The 27,425-nt window shown below is 42.9% G+C and overlaps 2 protein-coding genes across 4 annotated transcripts in view; one reads left to right on the top strand and one right to left on the bottom strand.

Moving 5' to 3' along the window:
- HSD17B6 (hydroxysteroid 17-beta dehydrogenase 6) overlaps positions 1 to 11,687 on the bottom strand; it is a 41,385-nt gene extending 29,698 nt beyond the window's left edge. The window contains exons 1-2 of one of the 3 annotated variants that reach the window (XM_032290265.1): positions 11,564 to 11,687; positions 59 to 265 (exon numbers count right to left, since the gene is read on the bottom strand). In XM_032290265.1, the coding sequence (XP_032146156.1) occupies positions 59 to 114 (56 nt within the window). In that variant the 5' untranslated portion in view covers positions 115 to 265; positions 11,564 to 11,687. Of the gene's footprint in view, positions 1 to 58; positions 272 to 11,563 lie in introns of all 3 variants that reach the window. The other 2 variants (XM_032290275.1, XM_032290286.1) reach the window with 2 other exon arrangements.
- Positions 11,688 to 11,744: 57 nt separating this feature from the next.
- The window catches only part of PRIM1 (DNA primase subunit 1), a 29,679-nt gene continuing 13,998 nt past the window's right edge, over positions 11,745 to 27,425 (top strand). Inside the window, exons 1-7 of the mRNA XM_032286937.1 lie at positions 11,745 to 11,929; positions 12,903 to 13,060; positions 21,064 to 21,170; positions 21,242 to 21,315; positions 22,917 to 23,053; positions 25,032 to 25,090; positions 26,326 to 26,469. Coding sequence (XP_032142828.1) covers positions 11,827 to 11,929; positions 12,903 to 13,060; positions 21,064 to 21,170; positions 21,242 to 21,315; positions 22,917 to 23,053; positions 25,032 to 25,090; positions 26,326 to 26,469 — 782 coding nt within the window. The 5' untranslated portion in view covers positions 11,745 to 11,826. The remainder of the gene's footprint in view (positions 11,930 to 12,902; positions 13,061 to 21,063; positions 21,171 to 21,241; positions 21,316 to 22,916; positions 23,054 to 25,031; positions 25,091 to 26,325; positions 26,470 to 27,425) is intronic.

The following is a 27,425-nucleotide window of genomic DNA, read 5'->3' on the forward strand; positions in this document are numbered from 1 at the left end:
ACACACACACACACACACACACACACACACACACACACACACACACACCCCTACTCACCTGGCTTGCTCAGGAAGAGTCCAGTCCTGGAAATTTGAAAGGACTTCTTTGCACATCAGGCAGCAGTCGGTTGCCTGCCCCCACTGCTGCTCGCTGGACCTCTACACTGCTTTCATAACACCTCCCTCTTGTGGTAAGAGTCCAGGCTACTCCACTCCCTCATGGGGTTCTCACCAGTGTCATCCTTGATCAGCTGCAGAATCTGTTCTGTTACTGCCAAAATGAAAAGCAGAAAGAAAGAAAAAGCTGCCTGACCAGACAGAGAGTCTTGTCTGCTCCTCAGGCCCCATCCTCTATTTTTTTTTTTTTTTTTTGAGACAGAGTCTCTCTCTATTACTCAGGCTAAAGTGCAGTGGCGCAATCTCGGCTCACTGCAACCTCTGCCTCCAGGGTTCAAGCAATTCTCCTGCCTCAGCCTCTGGAGTAGCTGGAATTACAGGCACTGGAATTTTTGTATTTTTACTAGAAACGGGGTTTTACCATGTTGGCCAGGCTGATCTCAAGCTCCAGCCTTGGCCTCCCAAAATGCTGAAATTACAGGTATGAGCTGCCCACCTGGCCCTCTAATTTATTACTGAGACAGGGTTCCCTCTGTCACTCCAGGATGGAGTGCAGTAGCACAATCTGGGCTCACTGAAGCCTCGACCTCCCAGGCTCAAGTGATCCTCCCACCTCAGCCTCCAGAGTAGCTGGGACTAAAGGGAAACACCACCATGCCCCGCATATTTTTGTATTTTTATTTTGTAGAGATGGGGTTACACCAGCTTGCACAGTCTTCTCTCAAATTCCTAGGCTCAAGAGATCCGCCTGCCTCAGCTTCCTAAAGTGCTAAGATTACAGGCATATACAACCGTGCCTGGCCTCATCCTCTAATTTAAATTGAAATACTGGGATGCAAATCTCCTGCTAGAGTGGGGTTGGAGGGCAGGCTGATTTTAGTAAAGCTCACTTCTTAAGACTGCCACCCTGAGATCAGCTACTGCAAACTGGGGCTGGCTCAGTCACCTTTCTTTTTTTTTAGATGGAATGTAGCTATGTTGCCACGCTGGAGTGCAGTGGTGTGATCTCAGCTCACTGCAAACTCTGTCTCCTGGGTTCAAGCAATTCTCCTGGCTCAGCCTCCTGAATATCTGGGACTACACACACATGCCACCATACCCAGCTAATTTTTGTATTTTTAGTAGAAATGGGGTTTCACCACGTTGGCCAGGATGGTCTCGATCTCCTGATCCACCCACCTCAGCCTCCCAAAGTGCTGGGATTACAGGCATGAGCCACCATACCCAGCCAAAATGACAACTTTATTGAGGCACAATTCACATATCATTCAATTCACTCTTTTGAAGTGTACAATTCAGTGGGTTTTAGTATATTCACAGGGTGGTACAACAATCATCACTATCTACTTTCAGAACACTTTTGTTACCCCAAAAGAACCCCATACTCCTTAGCAGTCACCTCCCATTCTTTCCTCCCCCACCCCACGCCAGGCAACCAATAATCTAATTTCCATGTTTATGGATTTGCCTATTATGGACATTTCATATAAATGGAATCACACAATATGTGGCCTTTGTGACTGGCTTCTTTTGTTTAGCATAATGTTTGCAAGGTTCATCTATGTCGTATCATATGTCAGTACTTTAATGTCTGAATCATATTCCCTTGTGTGGATATTCCACACTTTGTTTATGTATTCATCAGTTGATAAACATTTAGGTAGTTTCTGGTTTTTTGTGTTATTATGTATAATATAATACTGAATATTTACATACAGATTTTTTGTGTGGACATATGCCTTCAATTCTCTTGGATATATACCCTAGAAGTGAAATTGCTGGGTCAAATGATAACCCTATTGTTAACATTTTGAGGAAGTGTCCAACTGTTTTCCAAAGAGGCTGCACCATTTTACTACCTCACCAGCTTCACATGAGGGTTCCAAATTCTCCCTCCACATGCTCACCAATATTTGTTATCTTTTTTCAAATTTTATTTTATTTTATTTTTGAAAAGGAGTCTCGCTCTTCTGCCCAGGCTGGAGGGCAGTGGCACAATCTTGGCTCACTGCAACCTCTGCCTCCTGGGTTCAAGTGATTCTCCTGCCTCAGTCTCCTGAGTAGCTGATATTACAGGCGTGCACCACCATGCCTGGGTAATTTTTGCATTTTAAGACACAAGATTTCTCCATGTTGACCAGGCTGGTCTCGAACTCCTGACCCCAAGTGATCCACCCACCTCAGCCTCCCAAAGTGCTGGGATTACAGGAGTGAGCAATTGCGCCTGGCCATATTATCTTTTCAAATTTTAGCTATCCTACTTGATATGGATTGATATCACATTGTAGCTTTTTTTTTTTTTTATTGAGACGGAGTTTCACTCATGTTACCCAGGCTGGAGTGCAATGGCGCGATCTCGGCTCACCGCAACCTCCGCCTCCTGGGTTCAGGCAATTCTCCTGCCTCAGCCTCCTGAGTAGCTGGGATTACAGGCACGCACCACCATGCCCAGCTAATTTTTTGTATTTTTAGTAGAGACAGGGTTTCACCATGTTGACCAGGATGGTCTCGATCTCTTGACCTCGTGATCCACCCACCTCGGCCTCCCAAAGTGCTGGGATTACAGGCTTGAGCCACCGCGCCCGGCCTACATTGTAGTTTTTTGTTTGATTTGGTTTGATTTGGTTTTTTTGAGATTGAGTCTCACTCTGTTGCCCAGGCTGGAGTGCAGTGGCACCGTCTCGGCTCACTGCAACCTCCGCCTCCCAGGTTCAAACGATTCTCCTGCCCCAACCTCCCGAATAGTTGGGACTACAGGTATGCACCACCACACCTGGCTAATTTTTGTATTTTTTAGTAGAAACAGGGTTTCAGCATATTGGACAGGCTGGTCTCACACTCCTGACCTCGTGATCTGCCTGCCTCGGCCTCCCAAAGTGCTGGGATTACAAGTGTGAGGCACTGCACCCAGCCTTATTGTTTTTGATTTGCATTTCCCTAATGACTAATGATGTTGAGAATCCTTTCATGTGCTTATTGGCTATCTGTTTGTCTTCTTTGGTGAAATGCCTACTCAAATCCTTTGCTCATTTTTCATTTTATATTAAATGTAAGGAGTCACAATACACCCCATAGTAAAATCGTACTTAGGGATAATCACAGTAGTACCTAAAACTCAACACATTCAAAACTAAAATAATGATGATTCACTGTAATCTGGTCCTCCTCCTTATTTTCATGTTATTTCCTATCTGCACATGAATTCAACAAACACTCAACAAATTTACTAAATGCCTAATAGATGCCAGACAACTCCCATCCATCCAGTTGCCCAAGTCTGAAACCTGGGAATCATCCTAGACCCCTTCCTCATCCCCCATGTCCAATCAATATTAATTCTACCTCCTTAAGTCATTACGTCCATCCCATCCCTTCCATCTCCATTTTACTGCCTTAGTTCAGGCCATAAGTATTTCTCACCTGGATTCTGGCAATAGTCTGCTAGGATTGCTCCACCTCTAGTTGCTCTCTCCCCTCCTATTTGCCCTCTACAGGGCTCCAGAGTTTATTTATAATATGTAACTCTAAATTAGCCGGGCATGGTGGTGGGTGCCAGTAATCTCAGCCACTCAGAAGGCTGGGGCAGGAGAATCCCTTGAACCCAGGAGGCAGAGGTTGCAGTGAGCCAAGATCATGCCACTGTACTCCAGCTTCGGCGACAGTGTAAGACTCTGTCTCAAAAAAAAAAAAAAAAAAAAAACATAACTCTGAAGCCAAGGGCAGTGTCTCACTCCTATAATCCCAGGACTGTGGGAGGCCAAGGTGGGAGGATCACTTGAGCCCAGGACTTCAAGATCAGCCTGGCCAACATGGTGAAACATCGTCTCTACACAAAATGCAAAAATTAGCTAGGTGTGGTGTCGCACACCTATGATCCCAGCTACTCGGGAGGTCGAGGTGGGAGGATCACCTGAGCCTGGGAAGGCTGAGGCTGCAGTGAACCGTGATCATGCCACTGCACCCCAGCTTAGATGACTGAGTGAGGCCCTGTCTCAAAAATAAATAAATACATAAATAAATCACAACTCTGATTATATTTCTACTCTGCTTAAAAAACCCTTCCATGGGCCAGACATGGTGGCTTATGCCTGTAATCCCAGCACTTTGGGAGGCCAAAGCAGGTGAATCACTTTAGGTGAGGAGTTTGAGACCAACCTGGCCAACATGACACAACCCCGTCTCTACTAACAACACGAAAAAATTAGTTGGGAATTGTGGCACACGCCTGTAATTCCAGGTACTTGGGAGGCTGACACATGAGAATCGCTTGAACCCAAGTGTCATCACTTGAGCTGGGATCATATCACTGCACTCCAGCCTAGGTGACAGAGTGAGACTATGTCTTAAAAAAAAAAAAAAAAAAACCCTTTCATGGCTTTTCATTGTCTTCAGACAAATCCAAATTCTTGAAGGAACAAGTCTTGATGTTATGTTTTAATTTGAATCTACCAATATTTTATTTCAAGTAGTCTACAAGGAGAAAGCTAAAGCCAAAAGATATATAGCTTTGTGGCTAACAGGAGAACCTACACAATATTTATATCAGCAGATGGCTTATCTAAAGTCTAGTAGGTTAATGTATAGTTTAGGTTTTAAAAATTCAGTTTCCTATACCAAACCCATCAAGTAGATTAAAGAGCAATTGCAATGTCCCAGAACATGTTTTACTGGCTTCATAATCATCATGCGCTCTGTTAGACGGAACATTCCTGTGAGATCAATCTAAAACTTTAGCATTTAAAAAATATGAAGGCACTCTCTGCTGCTTTTCAATAATTTATGATAACAAGAGACAGAGCTTATCATATTTAAACTGAGATGTGACTTTGGCCCCATCTCCTTTTGTTTATTATGCTCCTGGGTCAATAGAACATATTTGAAACTGTCCTTATAAACCTTTTAAAATTAATCAGGAAAGAAGGCAGGGAAAGAAATGAAAATAAACCAAGCTTACGACACACTCACATTTAATCATTAGGTCAGCTGGCTCTCTGACCTGCTTTCTCATAGTTGTTGAGTGCCTATTGTCCTAGAATCACATAGACCGAATACTATAGTTCCCCTTAACTGCTCTATTATAGATAACAACTTAAACACTAAAAAATGGTTTTCCATTTGAGATACCCTTTTGGTCCTGCATACCAGTGAAACTAATGATATCAGCTGATCTGAAGGACCCCATTGACATCAGCAGTTCTGAAGGATCCCTGACTCACCAAAGAATGCAGACACTCAATGGCTATAATTTTCCAGCCCCTCACTCTCCACAATCCCCTTAAAAACTCCAGCCCAGAACTCCTTAGGGAGATAGACTTGATCTCCTCCCATCTCCTTGCTGAGCCACCCTGCAATCATTAAACTCTTTCTCTGCTGCAAACCCTACTATCTCAGTGTATTGGTCTGTTGCTGTGCAGTGGGCATACAAACCTGCTGGTCCTGTAACATATTCTCTAGTCTCTCTTCTTTATTTTATTAACAAGGAAAATAACTAACATAGGAATACTTCAAGTTTTCAAGCAACTTACTTGTTTTAACAGGATTTTAACTCCCAAGGCTTCTCATCAAATATTGATAAGATCAATAGTTTATTTCATTTTAACCAAATAAAGTAGATGATGAATAATTTTGACTTCCACATTCCTTAACTTGGCAGGCAATGCTCTGGCGATGGCTTTACTTCTTAGCCCCATCTCTCACTATGCCCTCCATTGAAGTCCGGGCTCTCTCCATATGAAATTATTGGCAGTTTCCCAAAAGTGCCATTTATACTTTTGTGCCTGTGTTCCCTGTACTAATCGTATCCATGTCTTAAGAACATGCCAAAACCAATAGACAGTTGGGTTAAAAATGCACCTATAACACTTCATTACAGGTTTTTTTTTTTGAGACAGGGCATTGCTCTATCACCCAGGCTGGAGTACAGTGACACAATCACAGCTCACCACAGCCTCGACTTCCTAGGCTCAAGCAATCCACCTCAGCCTCCCGAGTAGCTGGGACTACAGGCATGAGCCACCACATCACACTAATTATTGTAGTCTTTGTAGAAACAGGGTTTCGCCATGTTGGCCAGCCTAGTCTCAAACTTCTGAGCTCAAGTGATCCACCTGCCTCAGCCACTAGGCAGTGCTAGGATTATAGGCGTGAGCCACTGTGCCCGGCCCATTCATTACACTTTTTTGTGTCTATTGCCCCTAGTATTCTATAACTTTCTCAGAAGCAGAAATCATGTCATTAATTATTTTCCCCACAGTCCACCTCAGTGCTCAACACATATGTTCATTAACTATTTGTGGAATAAATGAATGAATTCATGAATGATTGAATTAACCATACCTTTACAGAATAGATCATCCCTTTAGATACTAAAAACATCCAGAGTAACAATAGGACTTACACTGAAAGGCAATCCTTGAGGCAGAGGTCAAAGTCTACAAACAACATGGGAGAGCCCCATGGGGCAGCCAACATTGGGGCTGATAAATATACCCCGAAAAAACCTAAAAATGATGGTAGAGCCAGGTAGTATAAGGCTTGGAGAAAAGGATTTTGCACCTATGTGGATGAAATCACAAACGGAAACTGAAAGGTGATACTGCCTCCCAGTGGTATTTGAGATAAAGGCTTCTATGCCAGAGTACTTTTAAGATATTTTTCTCACAGTGAGTGGTTCTGAACTATTGAGTGTGTGTGCCAGACATTCCTTAGTTTGTCTCATTTAACCTTCCCAATGACTCCTTGTAGAGATACAGCATATGGTTTTGGGGTTAAATGCATAGACTCCAGAGCCAAGTTGTCTGATTCTCTGCTTAATGTCTCTCCCACTTACTAGCTGTGTGACTTTGGACAAATTAACTTAAGTTCTCTGCATATTGCCCCTTCTTTAAAATAGGAAAAGGCTGGGCACGGTGGCTCACGCCTGTGATCCCAGCCCTTTGGGAGGCCGATGTGGGCTAACTGCTTGAGCCCAGGAGCTCAAGACCAGCCTGATCAACATAGTGAGATGCCATCTCTACAAAAAATAAAAATAAATTAAAATTTTAACCCTTTTCCAATTTTCCCCAAGAATACTTGCCAGCAGCGCTTGTGGCTGCAGCATTTATCCAGAGATAACTTTGCCATGAAATATCTTGCTTTTATTATTATTTCTACATTGCTCTCGTATACTGACTTTGGAAACAAAAGACATCATTCTATTAACAGCATTCTGTTTTCAGTAGTGGTATTTCCACTTACAAAATACAGTAATTCTTGATCACTAAAAATGTCAAATCCTGGAAAACGTAGCATTCCTACCCATGATATTAACATCATTCTTGAACAGTTGTTGGCCGAAGACTTACTTGATGAATCTGATTTTTCCAAAATAGATGAGTCTGATGATTCCAATGACTTAGATGATAGTTCTGTTTAGAAATAACTCCAAGAACAGTTTTTATATTTTATTTTCACATTGGAAATCAGTCAGATTTGTTTCAGCCTCAAAGAGCATGCTTATGTAAAATTAAATCTAGCAACAAGCTACATATTTTTTTCTACACAGGAAACGGGTTAAAAAAAAAGAAAAATATAATAGGGATAATATTGGTACCTATCACATAGAGTTCTCATGAGGGATAAATTCTTCCCCCCGCCCCGTGATAAATTCTTAAAATGGTACCTGATATCATGGCAAAGGTTATATACAGGCATATCTCATTTTATTGTGCTTCACTTTATTATGCTCCGTAGATATTGCATTTTTTACACATTGAAGCTTTGTAGTAACACTGCATGGAGTGAGTCTATTAGTGCAATTTTTCCAACAGCATGTGTCTGCTTCGTGTCTCTATGTCACATTTTGGTATTCCTTGTAATATTTCAAACTTTTTCATTATTATTATACCTGTTACAGTGATCCATGATCAGTGATCTTTGATGTACTATTGTAATTGTTTGGGGGCACAACAAACTTTGCCTATGTAAGAAGATAATCAGTAAATGTTGTGTGCTCTGACTGTTCTTCCAATCTGCTGTTCTCCTGTCTCTCTCCCTCTCCTCAGGCCTCCATATTCCTTGAGACAATATTGAAACTAAGCCAATTAACAACTTACAATGACCTCTAAGTGTTCAAGTGACAAAAAAGAGTCCCACATCTCTCACTTTAAATCAAAAGGTAGAAATGATTAAGCTTAGTGAGAAAGGAATGTTGAAAGCTGAGACAAACCAAAACCTAGACCCCTTACATCAGGCAGTTAGCCAAGTTGTAAATACAAAGGAAAAGTTTGTTTTTTTTTGAGATAGGGTCTCAGTCTGTTTTTTTTTGAGATAGGGTCTCAGCCAGTTTTGGCTCACTGCACCCTCTGCCTCCTGGGCTCAGGTGATCCTCCCACCCCAGCCTCCTAAGTAGCTGGCACCACAGGCCCTTGCCACCACAGCTGGCTAATTTTTGTAGTTTTTGTAGAGACAAGATCTCGCTATGTTACCAGGCTGGTCTCAAACTCCTGGATTCACACAATCCTCCCACCTTGGCCTCCCAAAGTGCTGGGATTACCGGTGTGAGCCACTGCACTCAGCCATAAATTTGAGACAGGATATTACTCTGTCACCCAGGTGGGAGTGTAGTGGTATGATCTTGGCTCACTGCAACCTCTGCCTGTCTGGCTCAAGCGGTCCTCCCACCTCAGCCTCCTGAGTAGCTGGGGCCACAGATGCATGCCATCACACCCCACTAATTTTTCTGGGTTTATTTGTTTGGTTGGTTTGGTTTGGATTGGTGACTGACTTTGGAAATAAAAGACATCATTCTATTAACAGCATTCTGTTTTCAGTCGTGATATTTCCACTTACATAATACAGTAATTCTCAATCACTAAAAATGTCAAATCCGAGAAAACGCAGCATTCCTACACATGATGTTACATCATTCTTGAGCAGTTGTTGGCCAAAAATTCATTTGATGAATCCAATTTTTCCAAATCCATCAGAATGGGTGGAATCCAATCCATCCATTCCGATGATTCCAGTGACTTTGATGTTAATTCTGTTTAGAAATAACTGCAAGAACAGTTTTTATTTTGTTTTCACATTGGAAATTAAATTTCTTTTCAAACTGTTGTCAATCGGCAGCGTTTTGCCACGTTGCCCAAGCTGGTCTTGAACTCCTGAATAAAAGCGATCTGCTCACCTTGGCTTCCCAAAGTGCTAGGATTAAAGGTATGAGCTATCAGGCCTGGCCTGGAAAAGTTGCTTCCTGAAAAAGTTCTGAAGAAAATTAAAAGTGCTACTTCAGGGAACACACAAATGATAAGAAGATAAAACAGCCTTATTGCTGATACAGAGAAATTTGTAGTGGTCTGATAGAGATCAAACCAGCCATATCTTCCCTAAACCAAAGCCTCATCTATAGCAAGGCTCTTACTCTCTTTAATTATATGAAAGCTGAGACAGGTGAGAAAGCTGCAGAAGTTTGAAGTCAGCAGAAGTTGGTTCATGAGGTTTAAGGAGAGAAGTCATCTGCATAAGACAAAAGTGCAAGGCAAGGCTGGACACAGTGGCTCACGCCAGTAATTCCAACACTTTGGGAGGCCAAGGTGGGTGAATCACTTGAGGCCAGGAGTTTGAGACCAGCCTGGCCAACATAGTGAAACTCTGTCTCTACTAAAACTACAAAAATTAGCTCGGCGTGGCAGTGCACACCTGTAATCCTAGCTACTTGGGAGGCTGAGGCCTGAAAATTGCTCAAGCCTGGGTGACTGAGGTTGCAGTGAGCCATGATTGCACCACTGCATTCCAGCCTGGGCAACAGAGTGGGCAAAAATAAATAAATAAAATAAAATAAAACTATGGTTTTCAAGTGACATGTTATTCACGTGACTATCAGACCGACCACTCTAGCCCACAATTGCCATAGGTATCGTTACACAGTAAGAGTGAGTGGCAGATTGGCACATCAATAGCAAATGGGTTCCCTTCATACTTGTAAAGCTCTCCATGATGCTGCAAGCTTTCTATAATTCATATTTTCGTATACCTGGGTGCTCTAATTGAGAGACTGAATATATGAACAGTGACCAGATCATGTATAAAAACAGAACTCTGACCCACAATCTACAACCTGCCAGGGAAACCAACCCCCTTATCTATAATAAACAGCACAGGAAGCAAGCCTGCTACAAGTCAGACTTGTAGAAAGTCAGACTACTATCTCTCATGATGATCCTAGAGGCCAAACAACAACCCCTGAAGCAGTGGGCCCAAAATGCCCTGGTATCTTACAGCTTCCTTAATTTTGTCATAGCTTCCAACATAGGTCCAACCAAACAAAGCCAAACATGCACCCCTAAACCAATCACATACCACATCCTACTTCTAGTTTGCCCATGTACGGCGTCTCCATGCCAACAGCCTCCAATTAAAGAATACCTTGATGGATTCCCTTTTTCCCAGTATAAAGCTTTCCTACTACTCTGCCTGCCTTTGCGTTCCTACCAAATGCAAATGATGGTGACTGACTCGCTTGCTATAGTAAGGTCTGAATAAATAGCCTATGCTTTTCTTATTTGGTTGATATTTGTTTATTTTCACATATTGGAGCTAGTAATCCAAGAAATTCCATGAAGAACTAATTTCCAAAACTTTTTCTTTTTTCTAGACACGGTTCCTTCTGCTGGCCAGGCTGGAGTGCAGTGGAACCATCATGGTGTACCACAGCTTTGACCTCCCAGGCTCAAGCCATTGATCCCCCCCAACTTCAGCCTCTGGGGTAGTTGGGACTACAGGCGCCCACAACTACAGCTGGCTAGGGGTGTGTGTGTGTAGAGATGGATCTCACAATATTGGGGGTGTGTGTGTGTGTGTGTGTGTGTGTGTGTGTGTCTGTAGAGACGGATCTCACAATATTGCCCAGACCGGTGTGGCCTCAAGCTATCCTCCTGCCTTGCTGAGGTTACAGGCATGAGCCACCGTGCCAGCCTCCAAAACTTTTTAAAAGATACTGGTGTTATTTCTGAAACATCCAAAAAGTTGATTTAGATTATTACGTAAAAAGGATGCTCCACGCATCTTCATCTTGATAACCTAAATTTTTTTTTTTTTTTTCCCGAGACGGAGTTTCGCTCTTGTTACCCAGGCTGGAGCGCAATGGCGCGATCTCGGCTCACCGCAACCTCCGCCTCCTGGGTTCAGGCAATTCTCCTGCCTCAGCCTCCAGAGTACCTGGGATTACAGGCACGCGCCACCATGCCCAGCTAATTTTTTGTATTTTTAGTAGAGACGGGGTTTCACCATGTTGACCAGGATGGTCTCGATCTCTTGACCTCGTGATCCACCCGCCTCGGCCTCCCAAAGTGCTGGGATTACAGGCTTGAGCCACCGCGCCCGGCCCCAATAACCTAAATCTTAATAACTTAAATGTTAATCTAAAACTTCATCTTAATAACCTAAATCAACATGTTACAGATCTCACATTTCCGGAGAAGATCCTCTTCCTGGAACGCACGCGACCTTCTACCCACAAGAGCGGTGTCGCTAGTGCAGGAGCGCGTAGGCAGAGCGTCAACTACTGCGGCTCCCGCAGCCCCCGCCCACACCAAGTGAGAACTACAATTCCCGGCGGCCCCCACGGAAGGCGGGCCGCGGCCATAAGCGCCTGCGCAGTAGCGGAGCCGCCGGACGTGCTGTTCCCGCCAATTCTTGTGGTAGCCCTGCCTGGGTTGAGTTCCGCGCTCCATGGAGACGTTTGACCCCACCGAGCTGCCCGAGCTGCTTAAACTTTATTACCGGAGGCTCTTTCCCTACTCTCAGTACTATCGCTGGCTCAACTACGGCGGAGGTGATGAAGGCGGGGAATGGGGTCAGGAGCGGATTGTGAGGAGGTTGGAGGCGGGGGTGTCCTTAGAATGACAATGTGAAGCGCCGTCAGTGCGCCCGGCTTTGTGCCGCGGGCCTTCTTATGCTCTCTCGAGCCCGCCCCACCACTTCCTAGGTGTAAATGGGCCGAGACAGGATATAATGACCAGCCTGCGGCCACTCGGTAAAAAAACCGAGCCGCCGCTCCTACCTCTGCGTGGTCGGGCTCACTTTAGGTACCCCGTTTACTTGCCGCGGTGCCCAGGGGGTTACTGGGGCGTATCTGCAGAGGCCTGGTTTGTATCAGGAGCGGAAGAGCCTCTGTCAGACGAGTAGAAATAGTTTCTTCCTTGCAGCTGAATTTATTAGTGCAAATCGAGGAGAGAGGGGTGGCATTACATATTTAAAATGTTTCCGCATCTGTTTCGTCTTTTGTATCTTTCCCTAGCAAATGTGGAATGGTAAGTGCTTCCAAATTAGGGACTAGGGCTTGTGGGGTTGGTTGGTTGTTTCTTTGTTTTTACGTCTGCCATGGTGTTAAGCATAGGGGGCTCATTACAAATATCTCTGGCTGGGTGCGGTGGCTCAGGCCTGTAATCCGAGCACTTTGGGAAGCCGAGGAGGACGGATTAGCTGAGGTCAGGGGGAGACCAGCTGGCCAACATGGTGAAACCCCGTCTCTATAAAAAATACAAAAATTATCTGGGCGTGGTGGCACGCGCGCCTGTAGTACCAGCTACTTAGGAGGTTGAGGCGGGAGGATCGCTTGAACCCGGTAGGCAGAGGTCGCAGTGAGCCTAGATCCCACTACACTCCAGTTTGGGCGACAAAGCAAGAAGCGAGACTCCCTCTCTGAAAAAAAAAAAAAAAAAACACACTTCTCATTGGCTAAAGTTATAATGTCCCGAGCCGAATAAAGTAGCAAATTAACTTTAAAATGTACATTTATTTTCCAGTGATAAAGAATTACTTTCAACACCGTGAATTTTCATTCACATTGAAAGATGATATTTACATTCGCTACCAGTCCTTCAACAACCAGAGTGATCTGGAAAAAGAGATGCAGAAAATGAATCCATACAAGATTGATATAGGCGCAGTATATTCCCACAGAGTAAGATCTCTTTTTTTAATTTATTTTGTAAACCAAGAATGGGTTGGTTCCTCTAGCATTTTGAGATTAAATTTTTAGAGTTTATTCTAGATGAAAAGCCACTTTTTAATTGGCAAGTAGATTAATCCATTTTTGTTCTTTGACATTTTACATTGCTGATGAAATCGTTTGAAAGTGAATTGGTTGCATTCTTACTAGGACAAAAAACTTGAGTATGTTGCTACTAGAAAGAAGAAGTCAACATGATTTAAAAGAGGAGGCTGGGTGCAGTGGCTCACACCTGTAATCTCAGCACTTTGGGAGGCTGAGATGGGCAGATCACCTGAGGTCAGGAGTTCGAGACTAGCCTGGCCAACATGGTGAAATCCTGTCTCTACCAAAAATACAAAAATTAGCTGGGTGTAATTGCGGGCGCCTGTAATCCCAGCTACTCGGGAGGCTGAGGCAGGAGAATCGCTTGAACCTGGGAGGCGGTGGTTGCAGTGAGCTGAGATCATGTCACTGCACTCCAGCCTGGGCGACAAGAGCAAAACTGTCACAAAAAGAAAAAAAGGGGGAGGGGAGAATAAAAGAATTACTTTCTCTCCCACCATGGAAGTTATTCTTTTTTTCTTTTCATTGTTTATCTTTACTTAGGTCAAATATGCATGTAAAATTTACCATCTTTACCACGTTTAAATGTACAGTTCATTCCTAATAAATATTTATATTCTTTTTCCTTCATACCCCTGGAGTTATTCTTGACTCCTCTCTTTCTCACACTCCCATACCCATTCTGTTAGGAAATCCCTTTGGCAATACCATACGTATATCTAAAATCCAGCCATTACTACCAGTGCTACCAACATTATCATCTCATCTGAATTACTATAAAAACCTCCTCAGAGTTTACCCTTGTAGAATCTAGAGTCCATTCTCAATACAGAAGCCAGAGTGATCCTTTTAAAACAACTCAGTTTCTGTAATTCCTCTACTCAAAACATTCTCTGGTGGCTGCTCATTTCACTTACTAAAAGTCACTCACTTCTCTCCCCCTCACTGACTTCATTCCTGCCACACTGACCCTTGCTCAAGCTGTTTCCACTGCCTAGAACCCATTTCTACAGGTATCTACTTGGTTCATCTCCTCACCTCCTTCAAATCTTTACTCAAATAGCACCTTCTAAGTGAGGTCTACTATAACCACCACTCTCCTACCCCCTGCCACTGATACATACTAAGTGCCTAGAAGAGTGCCTAGCAAGAGAGAGTACACCATAAATATATGTTGAGTGAATGAACAAACCAAAATTGCCCCTCTTCCCCTTCTCAAATATACACATTGGTGAGTGGAGGGAATATATACACAGCATAATAGCTTTTATGTGGAGTTTTTCATGTTATATAACTTGTTCCTTATATCAATCCTCATTCTTTTTTGCAAAGGAGAAAACAGGCCCAGAGAATTTGAATAGTTTGCCCAAGCTCACACACAATTTCTAAATGATAGAGCTGGGACTTAAACCCAAATACTTTTGCTAACTAATATTGCTATGTCAAGCTTTTTAAATTACAATTTGCCTGGCTTGGCTTTAGGTCTGACTCTAAATCCCAGACCTGTCTCTCATCATCAAAGTAAGGGGAGATGAGGTAGTAAAAGGCAGGCAGAAAAAATACTTTGGGCCAGGCGCAGTGGCTCACGCCTGTAATCCCAGCACTTTGGGAGGCCGAGGTGGGTGGATCACGAGGTCAAGAGATCAAGACCATCCTGGTCAACACGGTGAAACCCCGTCTCTACTAAAACTACAAAAAATTAGCTGGGCATGGTGGCGCGTGCCTATAATCCCAGCTACTCAGGGGGCTGAGGCAGGAGAATTGTCTGAACCCAGGAGGCGGAGGTTGCGGTGAGCCGAGATCGCGCCATTGCACTCCAGTCTGGGTAACAAGAGCGAAACTCCGTCTCAAAAAAAAAATACTTTGGAGTTGTTTACTTCCTCTTTATAGGTTGAGAATTTTTAAAAACTTCTAAGAATCCAAGTCACGGCGCCAAAAAAAGAAAAAAAAATGTTTTAATAAATTTTTCAATAAAACAAAAAAATTTTTTTTAACTTCTAAGAAAGGTTAGGGTACCAGTTATGTATGCACATGGTTTACAAAATCAAATACTTCTATTTGTTTTTTTTTTTTTAAATCTGCTACCAGGAGGGGTGCAGTGGTTCATGTCTGTAATCCCAGCACTTTGAAAGGCAGAGATGGGCAGATCTCTTGAGTCAGGAGTTCTAGACCAGCCTGTAAAACATGATAAAACCCCATCTCTACCAAAAAACACAAAAACTTAGCTGCGCATGGTGGCACACGCCTATTGTCCCAGCTACTCAGGAGGTTGAGGCGAGAGAATTGCTTTAACCCAGTAGGCGAAGGTTGCAGTGAGTGAAGATCGTGCCACTGCACTCCAGCCTGGTGACAGTGAGATGCTGTCTCAAAAAAAATCTGCTATCCTTTTTTCCCCTCATTTTTTGCTACCCAGAAGCAACCGCTTTTTTACTTTTTTTTTTGATACGGAGTCTAGCTCTCTTGCCCATGCTGGAGTGCAGTGACTCTATCTTGGCTCACTGCAACTTCTGCCGCCCTGGTTCAAGTGAATCTCCCACCTCAGCCTCCCAAGTAGCTGGGATTATAGGCTCGTGCCACTACACTCATCTAATTTTTATATTTTTTATTAGAGACGGTGTTTCGCCATGTTGGCCAGGTTGGTCTCAAACTCCTGACTGCAAGTGATCCACCAGCCTCAGCTTCCCAAAGTGCTGGGATTACAGGCATGAGCCACCATACCCAGTCCCAGAAGCAACCACTTTCTTTTAGCTAATTGTTAAAATATTTGCCTGCTTGTTAAACATGGCTGTATTCCTTCTGCTTTTACATTTTAAGCATAATCTGTCTTTCCACTCTGGCAGATGATGTGCATCGTTTTTCATCTATTATGCTAGATACTTATGGGACCTTATAACTGATGTCCTTCATAATAAATTTTGGGAAAAGGAAATGCTGGGGAATTTTTTTATGCCCTCAATGCATTAAAAATTTCCCATTCCCACCTACTCTTAATATAATTTTCATTAAATTAAAAATTAGGGTCAGGGAAGGGCACAGTGGCTCATACCTGTAATCCCAGCACTTTGGGAGGTGGAGGTAGATGGATCACCTGAGGTCAAGAGTTTGAGACCAGCCTGGCCAACACAATGAAACCCTGTCTCTAATAAAAATACAAAAATTAGCCAGGCATGGTGGTACATGCCTATAGTCCCAGCTACTCAGGAGGCTGAGGCAGGAGAATCGCTTGAACCTGGTAGGTAGAGGTTGCATTGAACCAGGATAGTGCCACTGCACTCCAGCCTGGGCAACAGAGCAAGACTCTGTCTAAAAAAAAAAAAAAAAAAAAAAAAAAAATTAGGGTTAGATAACTCATTCAACCCCAAACTCTTTGCCAATTGTCTAATTCTTCCAATATATTCAGACCCAGCAGATAGTTTGTTGATTTTATCTTGAAGAAATTTTCTTCTTTAGCCTTCTGACCTCCAATCTGGATTGATTGCTCTCTAATCCTGAAAAATAAATATAATCTTGTAATCACCCTAGTTTCCTTTCACCTCTGTCCTAATGCTGTAACTCCCTTGTTTTGGTGGAGCACATCCACCAGGGGATTCCAGATAAATGGTGCATGGAAGACAAAATGTTTGACACCTAGATTTCTGAAAAATGTCTTCATTCTACCTTTGTATTTGACTGATGGCTGAGGTTGGAAATAATTTTCCCTTAAAATTTTGAAGACAGTGCCACATTATCTTCTAATTTCCAGTGTTGCTGTTGAGAGGACTAATGCCATTCTGATTCTTCCAATGTGTTACACCTGGAAGCTCGTAGGATTTTCTTTCAATCCCATCTGTCTCTAATGTTCTAAAATTTCACAATGATGTGCTTTGGTGTGCATCTTTTTTCATCTATTATGCTAGATACTTATGGGCCCTTAATGATAATGAACTCATGTCCTTCAGAATAAATTTTGGGAAAATAATATTCTGGAGAATTTTTTTTTAAGAACACAATTTTGTCTACCTGTTTTTTCTTGTATGTCTAGGAATCCTAAAATCAGATGGTAGGCCTTTTCAACTGATTTTCTATTTTCCATCTCTTTTTTTGTTCTACTTTCTGGAGGATTTTCTCAGATGTTTTCATTTCTGCCGTTGTATTTTAATTTCTTTGTGTGTGTGTGTGTGTGTGTGTGTGTGTGTGTGTGTGTGTGTGTGTGTGTGTTTTAATTTCTAAGGGCTTTTTTTTAGAACATCTTGTACTTTTTTCATTGATATGTCTTAAATCTCTGTGCATATCAATGATACTTTTTTAAGATTTCTTCTGTTATACTGTTTTCTCCAGGTTGCTTTTTTTCCATGTTTTTTCCCCTCTCATATTAGAGGCTTTTCTAATATGTCTGATAATTTTTTGTTTGTGCTTATATTTAAGAATGGAATGCTAGGCCGGGCGCGGTGGCTCACGCCTGTAATCCCAGCACTTTGGGAGGCCGAGGCGGGTGGATCACGAGGTCAAGAGATCGAGACCATCCTGGTCAACATGGTGAAACCCCGTCTCTACTAAAAATACAAAAAATTAGCTGGGCATGGTGGCGCGTGCCTGTAATCCCAGCTACTCAGGAGGCTGAGGCAGGAGAATTGCCTGAACCCAGGAGGCGGAGGTTGCAGTGAGCCGAGATCGCGCCATTGCACTCCAGCCTGGGTAACAAGAGCGAAACTCCGTCTCAAAAAAAAAAAAACAACAACAACAAAAAAAGAATGGAATGCTAAAAAGCTGATTGAAAGCTCTGGGCCAGTCAAGCACAGTGTGTCATGCCTGTAATCCCAGCACTTTGGGGTGCCAAGGCAGGCAGATCACCTGAAGTCAGGAAGACCAGCCTCACCAACATGGTGAACCCTGTCTCTACTAAAGATACAAAATTAGCTGGGCTAATCCTGTAATCCCAGCTACCCGGGAAGCTGAGGCAGGAGAATCACTTGAACCCGGGATGTGGAAGTTGCAGTGAGCCAGCATTGCGCCACTGTACTCCGGCTTGGGCAATAAGGGCGAAACTCTGTCTCTCTGGGCCAAGTGTGCTAGCTCACACCTGTAATCCCAGCTCCCAGCACTTTGGGAGGCCAAGGTAGGCAGACCACTTGAGCTCAGGAGTTCGAGATCAGCCTGGGCAACATGGCAAAACCTCATCTCTACCAAAAAAAAAAATTAGCTGGGTATGATGGCACACACCTGTAGTCCCAGCTACTAGGCCAGGTACTAGGGAGGCTGATATAGGATGATCTCTTGAACCTGGTAGGTTGAGGTTGCAGTGGGCCAAGATCATGCTATTGCACTCCAGCCTGGGTGACAGAGTGAGACCTTGTCTCAAAAGAGAGACAGGAAGCTCTGTACACATGGCTGAGATTTCTTTACCGCTGTGATCTGCCTGGGCCATGTTATCACTGATGTCAGTTTTTCTAGATCTTTGCTAGAATGAAAACTCCACTGGGGCAGACATCTTTGTTTTGAACACGGATCTATCCCTGGAGCCTAGAACAGTGCCGCTGGCAAGTCTGATCAGATTCTTTTTTTTTTCTCTTTTTTGTTTTTTTTTTTTTTTTTTGTGAGATGGAGTCTTGCTCTGTCACCCACGCTGGAGTGCAGTGGCGCCATATTGGCTCACTGCAACCTCTGCCTCCTGGGTTTAAGCAATCCTCCTGCCTCAGCTTCCTGAGTAGCTGGGATTATAGGTGCCCGCTACCACGCCCAGCTAATTTTTGTATTTTTAGTAGAGACAGGGTTTCACCATTTTGGCCAGGCTGGTTTCGAACTCCTGACCTCAGGTGATCTACCTGCCTCGGTCTCCCAAAATGCTAGGATTACAGGTATGAGCCACTGTGCCCAACCCTGATCAGACTTTTCTTTGTTTAGATGGAGTCTCATTCTGTCGCCCAGGCTGGAGTGCAGTGGTGCAATCTTGGCTCAGTGCAATCTCCGCCTCCTGTGTTCAAGTGATTCTCCGTGTTCCACCTTCCAAGCAGCTGGGACTACAGGCGCATGCCACCATATCTGGCTAATTTTTGTATTTTTAGTAGACCCTGGGTTTCACCATATTGGCCAGGCTGGTCTTGAACTCCTGGCCTCCCAAAGTGCTGGAATTACAGGCGTGAGCCACCATGCCCAGCCCTGATCAGATTCTTCAGAGAGGAATCTTCCAGCCTCTTGCCTGAGTTGGTAGTGAAAGTACAGAAGTAGGGGGAAAGGGCTGGGTCTTAACATTCCACATATAAATGTCTAATTATTCCCCCTAATATCAGTACAACATACTATTCAATGGTACCTGTTGTCAAAGTTCAGATACCTTCTGTTTTATGCTCTCCAGAAAATAATTCAGGTGTCTTCTGCCAGGGAAATGAAAGAGCAGTCACCTAGCTCTTCAAGCTAAGTATAGTAATCTGGCGAGCTAACTGCTTCTTTGCTATTCTTTGAACCAATCCTTTTTTTTTTTTCCCTTCAGTCAAGTGTGGCCTTGAAAATCTTACTGTTTTTCATCTCAGCTTCACCACTAAACACATACTTACTCATTCCAGCAATACCTGGTATCACCTATCCCTGAGCTTTTTGGGGATTCTGACGTATAAATTGGGTTGCACCTCTTATCTTTCCTTACTGACAACCTAAGATTTAGTTTTTATGAATCTCCTTAGTTACCACTCCCTTCTGACTTAGTTACAAAAATTGTGGTGATATACTCTTGGGTTCTTTTTTTTTTTTTTTGAGACAAAGTCTTGCTCTGTCACCCAGGCTGGAGTGCAGTGGCTATTCACAGGCATGATCCTCCTGCTTCAGCCTCCTGAATAACCAGGACTACAGGCATGCCACCATGCCCAGCCAGTTCCTGTACTCAGTCTACCTTCTTTACTTGGTAGATCATAGCCTCTTTTTTTTGAGACAGTCTTGCTGTCTATCATCCAGGCTGGACTGCAGTGAAGCTATCATGGCTCACTGCAAACTTTGCTTCCCGGGTCCAAGCAGTCCTCCCGCCTAAGCCTCCCAATTAGCTGGGACCACAAGCATGTCCCACCATACCCAGCTAATTTTTACATTTTTTTGTAGAGATGGGGTTTCACTATGTTGCCCAGGCTGGTTTCAAACTTCTGGGCTCAAGGGATCCTCCTACCTCAGCCTCCCAAAGTGCTGGGATTACAGACATGAGCCACTGCACCCAGCTGATATGTAGCCTTTTTATTTCTTCTGAGACAGTGTCTCACTCTGTCGCCCAGGCTGGAGTGCAGTGGCATGATCTTGGCTCACAAGAACCTCTGCCTCCCAGGTTCAAGTGATTCTCCTGCCTCAGCCTCTGGAGTAGCTGGAAATACAAGCATGTGCCACCACACCTGGCTAATTTTTGTATCTTTAGTAGATACAGTTTTACCATTGGCCAGGCTGGTTTCGAACTCCTGACCTCAAGTGATCTGCCTGCCTCAACTTCCAAAAGTGCTGGGATTACAGGCGTGACCCACAACATTCAGCCTCTCATAGCCTCTTTATAATAAAGCCTCAGTTAAAACTAAATGGGGAGATCTTTTTGAATTATTGAAAAATTTTAAATACCTGTATGTACAGTAACAAGTAAAGATTCTTAAAACACCTCACAATAGGCCATTATTTGTATATGTTCCCTAATGAGAAATCTAAAAACAGCTTTATTATTATCCGTATTGACCAACAAACGTTTATGGTGGATATGTATTCATTAAACCCTGCGTTAAGTTGTGAAAGTTAAGACCCATCAATTGTGTGTGTGTGGGATTCAAAATAATGAACTTTAACTGACATACAGTTGGCATTATATAGTTTTTTTGTTTCTTTTTGGCAACTGTTTCCATCTGTGTAGAATATAAGCAGATTTAGCAATGTGACAGCTCTTACAGAAACTCATTGATATTTTGTGTTTGTAGCCCAATCAACACAATACAGTGAAGCTGGGAGCTTTCCAGGCTCAGGAAAAAGAACTTGTATTTGACATTGACATGACAGATTATGACGATGTGAGGAGATGTTGTAGGTGAGCACTGTGTGTCTTGCTGTTAGCGTGGGTGATGTCACTGACAAGGAGTAATGATGACTCTGCTTCAGTTCTGCAGACATATGTCCTAAGTGCTGGACCCTTATGACGATGGCCATACGCATCATTGACAGAGCATTGAAGGGCAAGTATCAGCAGTTTCTGAATGGGGCCAAGTACAAAAATCGGTTTTCCTCTTAATATTAGTCTCTCCATTTTGTGATCAAATCTCATAAATTTCTTTCCCTTTTTTTTTTTTTTTTTTTTTTTGAGACGGAGTCTCACCCTGTTGCCCAGGCTGGCGTGCAGTGGTGCAATCTTGGCTCACTGCAACCTCCACCTACTGGATTCAAGCAATTCTCCTGCTTCAGCCTCCTAAGTATTTGGTATTATAAGTGTACACCACCACGCCTGGCTAATTTTTGTATTTTTAGTAGAGACAGAGTTTCACCATGTTGGTCAGGCTAGTCTCAAACTCCTGACCTCATGATCCAAACACTTCAGCCTCCCAAAGTGCTGGGATTACAGGCATGAGCTACCCATGCCTGGCCAAATCTCATAAATTTCTAATATATCTCCTTTAAACATGTGAAAGGAAAATGAAAGACAAGAATAACGTACTAGTGGAATTTTAAAACAGCTATTTAACAAACCAGTGTATCTCCTTTTTTTCCATTTCAGTCAATTGAGTGGTCAATACCTATGTTACATACTATCATAGATGAGGGGAATGTAAAACATAGCAACGCATACCTCAAATAGGTTATGTAGTCTAAGAAGATGACCATTAAGAAAAGCAAAGATTACATTTGTGTTAAGTAATACACAGGGTGCTCTAGGGATCTTGAACAGCAGGAGTATATACTGGAATGGGAAAAGACTGGATCAGAAGAGGCTTGTCAGGCTGGGCACTATGGCTCACACCTGTAATCCCAGCACTTTGGGAGGCTGAGGCAGGTGGATCACCTGAGGTCAGGAGTTCAAGACCAGCCTGACCGACATGGAGAAACCCCATCTCTACTAAAAATACAGAAATTAGCCAGGCGTGTTGGCACATGCCTGTAATCCCAGCTACTTGGGAGGCTGAGGCAGGAGAATTGCTTGAACCTAGGAGGCGGAGGTTGCAGTGAGCTGAGATCACACCATTGCACTCCAGCCTGGGCAACGAAAGTGAAACTCTGTCTCAAAAAAAAAAAGAGAAAAGGCTTGTCAACAGAGGTGGTAATGGTGATGATGATGGTAGTTAACTCTTCATAGGGGTCTTATTATGTGCCAGGTGCTGTTCTAAGCACTGTAAATATGTTAGCTCTTTTAATATTCCTAGACCAAGTCTTTATGGATAAATGGCAATTGGTCAGGGAAAGTTGGAAGCGCTGGGGCATAAAGAAATTCCTGGCAGAGGCTGGGCACAGAGGCTCATGCCTGTAATCCCAGTACTTTGGGAGGCCAAGGTGGGTGGATCAATTAAGCCCAGGAATTTGAGACCAGCCTGGGCAACATGGCAAAACTCCCATCTCTACCAAAAATTTAAAAATTAGCCAGTCTCGTAACCCAATCTCAAAATAAATAAATAATTGGTTTAAAAATAATTTTTTTTTTAATAAAAAGAATTTCCCAGCAGAGAGGCCAGGATGGGTAAAGAAATGAAGCAAGAACATGGGGACCACAGGAAACAAATAATTTAATATATAATAGTTAAGGAGTTTATAGATTTGTTTTAAAACCTATTATTTCTCTCCTCTTCAGAGGACTTTGGATTTAAGCATCGTCTCTGGGTATATTCTGGAAGGAGAGGTGTTCATTGTTGGGTCTGTGATGAATCAGTTAGAAAATTGTCTTCTGCAGTACGTTCTGGGATAGTTGAGTATTTGAGCCTTGTAAAGGTAAGGTCCTCTGAATTCTAATTTGCACTGCTTTATTTTCTAGATGTTACCAAGCCTGATATGTTTATTGTCAAAGAAAATAAAACTACCTTTAGTGGCATTCACATTGTAGAGTAAATGAAGTTACCGATAGATCATTTAAAGTCATAGTAGCTACATGTTTTTTTTGTTGTTTTGTTTTTGTTTTTGTTTTAATGGAGTCTCACTCTGTGGCCTAGGCTGTAGTGCAGTGGCATGATCTAAGACACTGCAATCTCCGCCTCCCAGGTTCAAGCAGTTCCCCTGCCTCAGCCTCCCAAGTAGCTGAACTACAGGCATATGCCACCACGCCTGGCTAATTTTTTGTATTTTAGTAGAGACAGGGTTTCACCATGTTGGCCAGGATGGTCTCAATCTCCGGACCTCATGATCCGCCCACCTCGGCCTCCCAAAGTGCTAGGATTACAGGCGTGAGCCACAGTGCCCAGCCATAGCAGCTACATGTTTTAAGATATTTCATTTTGCTATAAATCTTCCTTTGTGAGATACGTAAAATGATAAAATAGATTTATTACATATAAAATAATAGAACATATTAAAGTTTGGTTCTGGTTTGGGTGTTTTGTTTTGTTTTGTTTGTTTTGTTTTGTTTTGTTTTGTTTTGCTTTGAGACATGGTCTCACCCTGTCACCCAGGCTAGAATATACTGGTGTGACCACGGCTTCCTGCAGCCTTGACCTCCTGGGCTCAAGCGATCCTTCCCCCTCAGCCTCCTGAGTAGCTGGGACTACAGGCATGCACCACCATGCCCAGCTAATTTTAAAATTTTTTGCAGAAACAAGGTCTCGCTTTATTGCCCAAGCTGTTCTCAAACTCCTAAACTCAAACTATCCTTCCACCTCAGCCTCCCAAAGTGCTGAGATTACAGGTGTGAACCACTGCACCTGGCCTAAGAATTTTTTTTTGTTTTTGAGACAGTCTCGCTCTGTTGCCCAGGCTGGAGTGCAGTGGCGTAATCTTGGCTCACTGCAACCTGCACCTTCCAGGTTCAAGCAATTCTCCCGTCTCAGCCTCCCAAGTAGCTGGGATTACAGGCACCTGCCACCATGGCTGGCTAATTTTTGTATTTTTAGTGGAGACAGGGTTTCATCATATTGGTCAGGCTGGTCTCGAACTCCTGACTCAGGTGATCTGCCCACCTTGGCCTTTCAAAGTGCTGGGATTACAGCATGAGCCACCATGCCCAGCCCTATAAATTTTTAAATTACAATTATGAATCACTTAACGAGGATACATCCTGAGAAATGCATGACTGTGCAAAAGTCTTGGAGTATAATTAAACAGACCCAGATGGTATAGCCTACTATACATCTAGATTATATGGTATAACCTATTGTTCCTAGGCTATAAAGCTGTACAACATGTTATTGTACTAAATACTGTAGGCAGTTGTAACACAATGGTAAGTATTGATATATTGATGTAGCTAAACATACCTAAACATAGAAAAGTCACAGTAAAAATACAGTATTACAATCTTATGGGATCACCATTTTTTTTTTTTTTTTTTTTTTTTTTTTTTTTTTTTTTTTTTTTTTTTGAGATGGAGTGTTGCTCTTGTTGCCCAGGCTGGAGTGCAGTGACACGATTTTGGCTCACTGCAACCTCCACCTCCTAGGTTCAAGTGATTCTTCTGCCTCAGCCTCCTGAGTAGCTGGGATTACATGCATGCACCATCAAGCCCGGCTAATTTTTTGTATTTTTACTAGAGATGGGGTTTTGCCATGTTGGCCAGGCTGGTCACAAACTCCTGACCTCAGGTAATCCACCCACCTCAGCCTCCCAAAGTACTTGGATTGTAGGCGTTAGCCACCACTCCTGGTAGGACCCACCATCTTATATACTGTCCATCATTAACTAAAACGTCATTATGCTGCACATGATTGTATTTCTTTTATATTGTATATATGAAGTTCTTTTTTGATGATTTATTTTTCAGGGTGGTCAAGACGTTAAAAAGAAAGTTCACCTAAGTGAAAAAATTCACCCTTTTATCAGGTCTGTTGGAAAAGTCTCCATGCACTTCAAGGTGTCTGATTTACCAGCATGTGCCTTTAGAGTTACCTTGCTATCAATTTTCACTGCTGGGTAGCATTTTATAATAATAATAGCTATAGTTAATTCAGTGCCTATTTTATGCTGCAGTATTCGTAATAGGTGCTTTATAGATGTTCTCATTGCTCTTCACAACCACCCCACAAGAGACTTGATGGTATTTCCATTTATAGATAAGGAAAGTGAGTTTTGTTTTTTTTTTTTGAGACAGAGTTTCGCTCTTGTTACCCAGACTGGAGTGCAATGGCGCGATCTCGGCTCACCGCAACCTCCGCCTCCTGGGTTCAGGCAATTCTCCTGCCTCAACCTCCTGAGTAGCTGGGGTTACAGGCACACACCACCATGCCCAGCTAATTTTTTGTATTTTTAGTAGAGACGGGGTTTCACTGTGTTGACCAGGATGGTCTCGATCTCTTGACCTCGTGATCCACCCGCCTCGGCCTCCCAAAGTGCTGGGATTACAGGCTTGAGCCACCGCGCCCGGCGGAAAGTGAGTTTTAGATTGTATAATGAGCTTGGCATCACACAACAAGTTAGTTGTTAAATTTAGGATTCATGCCCTGGTCTGCGTGACTCCAAAGCCCATGCTTTTTCCACTGAATTCACTACTTCTCTAGGATAGTGGGAAAGCATTAGGAGTAAAAATTCCTATTCTGCCACTTACTATGATCTTGATAAAATATTGCTGCCTCCATTTCCTTATCTCTATGATGGGGAGAAGAACATCTACCTGTCTCACAGAGTTGTGGCAATGATTAAGTGAAAGTGTAAATGTTAAGCATATTTGTAAATTGCAAACATTATATGATTGTTGAGATGTTAATACAAGCAATTCACAGTGGAAATTGTGAATTTCTGCATCCCCCATTCTACTACTGATGTATTATGGTGTCCTAGGCTGGTTGCTTTCTACCTTTATTGCGTATATTAACCTTCTAAGTTGTGAGGTTTAAAAAGTAAACATTTCTTGTAAACCTATTCTGTGCCAGGTTATTTTCCCTTAAAGTGTCTCATTTAATTATCATAACCCTACAAAGGATAATATTCCCATTTTACCTAATTAAGTTCTAAAAATGTCATGAAAATAAGCAGTAGTCTTCCCCACAATGGCCGCAATACCTATGTGGCATATGTATTGCTAATAGTGTTGGGACTCTGTGTTATTGTTGTTCCTACAGAAAATCTATAAACATAATAAATAAATACTTTGAAGAATATGCCTTGGTTAATCAAGATATTCTCGAAAATAAAGAAAGCTGGGATAAGATTTTAGCCCTTGTTCCTGAAAATATCCTTTCCTGTGATCATTTCTGTGTTAACTAGTTGTTTTGATCTGTGATTTTATTAATGTGTAGATATATCTGCTTGTAGGTTCTCATATACTTATAATCTTTTTTATACAAAATATCTCCCGTATTTCTAGAGTTCAGTATCTCTGGTCTGGCACACAATAAAAAAAAAAAATGAGGCCATGTTGCAAATCATTTTTCTCATTTTGGAAGTTGGTCCTGGAATTAATGGCTAAAGAATGGTGAATCATATAGTCAAAATACATGGAGACCATGGAAAACTTTACATTATACCTTTTGGTTATTTTGGCATCCTTTCTGTTTGTTATCACAATATTTCTGCAGGGGAAGATTTCAGGATACAACTGGTGTTGGTTTGTTTGGTTGTTTTGTTGTTGTTTTGTTTTGTTTTGTTTTTGAGACAGAGTCTCAATCTGTCACCCATGCTGGAGTGCAGTGGTGCAATCTTGCTTACTGCAACTTCCGCCGCCCAGGTTCAAGCAATTCTCCTGCCTTAGCCTCCTGAGTAGCTGAGACTACAGGCATGCACCACCACATCCAGCTAATTTTTTGTATTCTTTTTAGTAGAGATGGGGGTCTCACCATGTTGGCCAAGCTGGTATCAAACTCCTGACCTCAAATGACCCACCCACCTTGGCCTCCCAAAGTGCTAGGAATACAGGCGTGAGCCACCGTGCCCAGCTGGAGACAACTGTTGAGTTTTAACATTTGTGGGGTTGTTTTTTGAGACGGAGTCTCACCCTATCACCCAGGCTGTAGTGCAATTGCACAATCTTGGCTCACTACAACCTATACCTTCCGGGTTCAAGCATTTCACCTGCCTCTGCCTCCCAAGTAGCTGGAATTACAGATATGTGTCACCATCCCCAGCTGATTTTTGTATTTTTAGTAGAGATGGGGTTTCACCATGTTGGCCAGGCTGGTCTTGAGCTCTTGACCTCAGGTGATCCAACATGCCCGGCCAACAT

This window comes from Sapajus apella, unplaced genomic scaffold, assembly GCF_009761245.1.
Source record: "Sapajus apella isolate SASKATOON/1434 unplaced genomic scaffold, GSC_monkey_1.0 scaffold2, whole genome shotgun sequence".
NCBI lineage: Eukaryota > Metazoa > Chordata > Mammalia > Primates > Cebidae > Sapajus > Sapajus apella.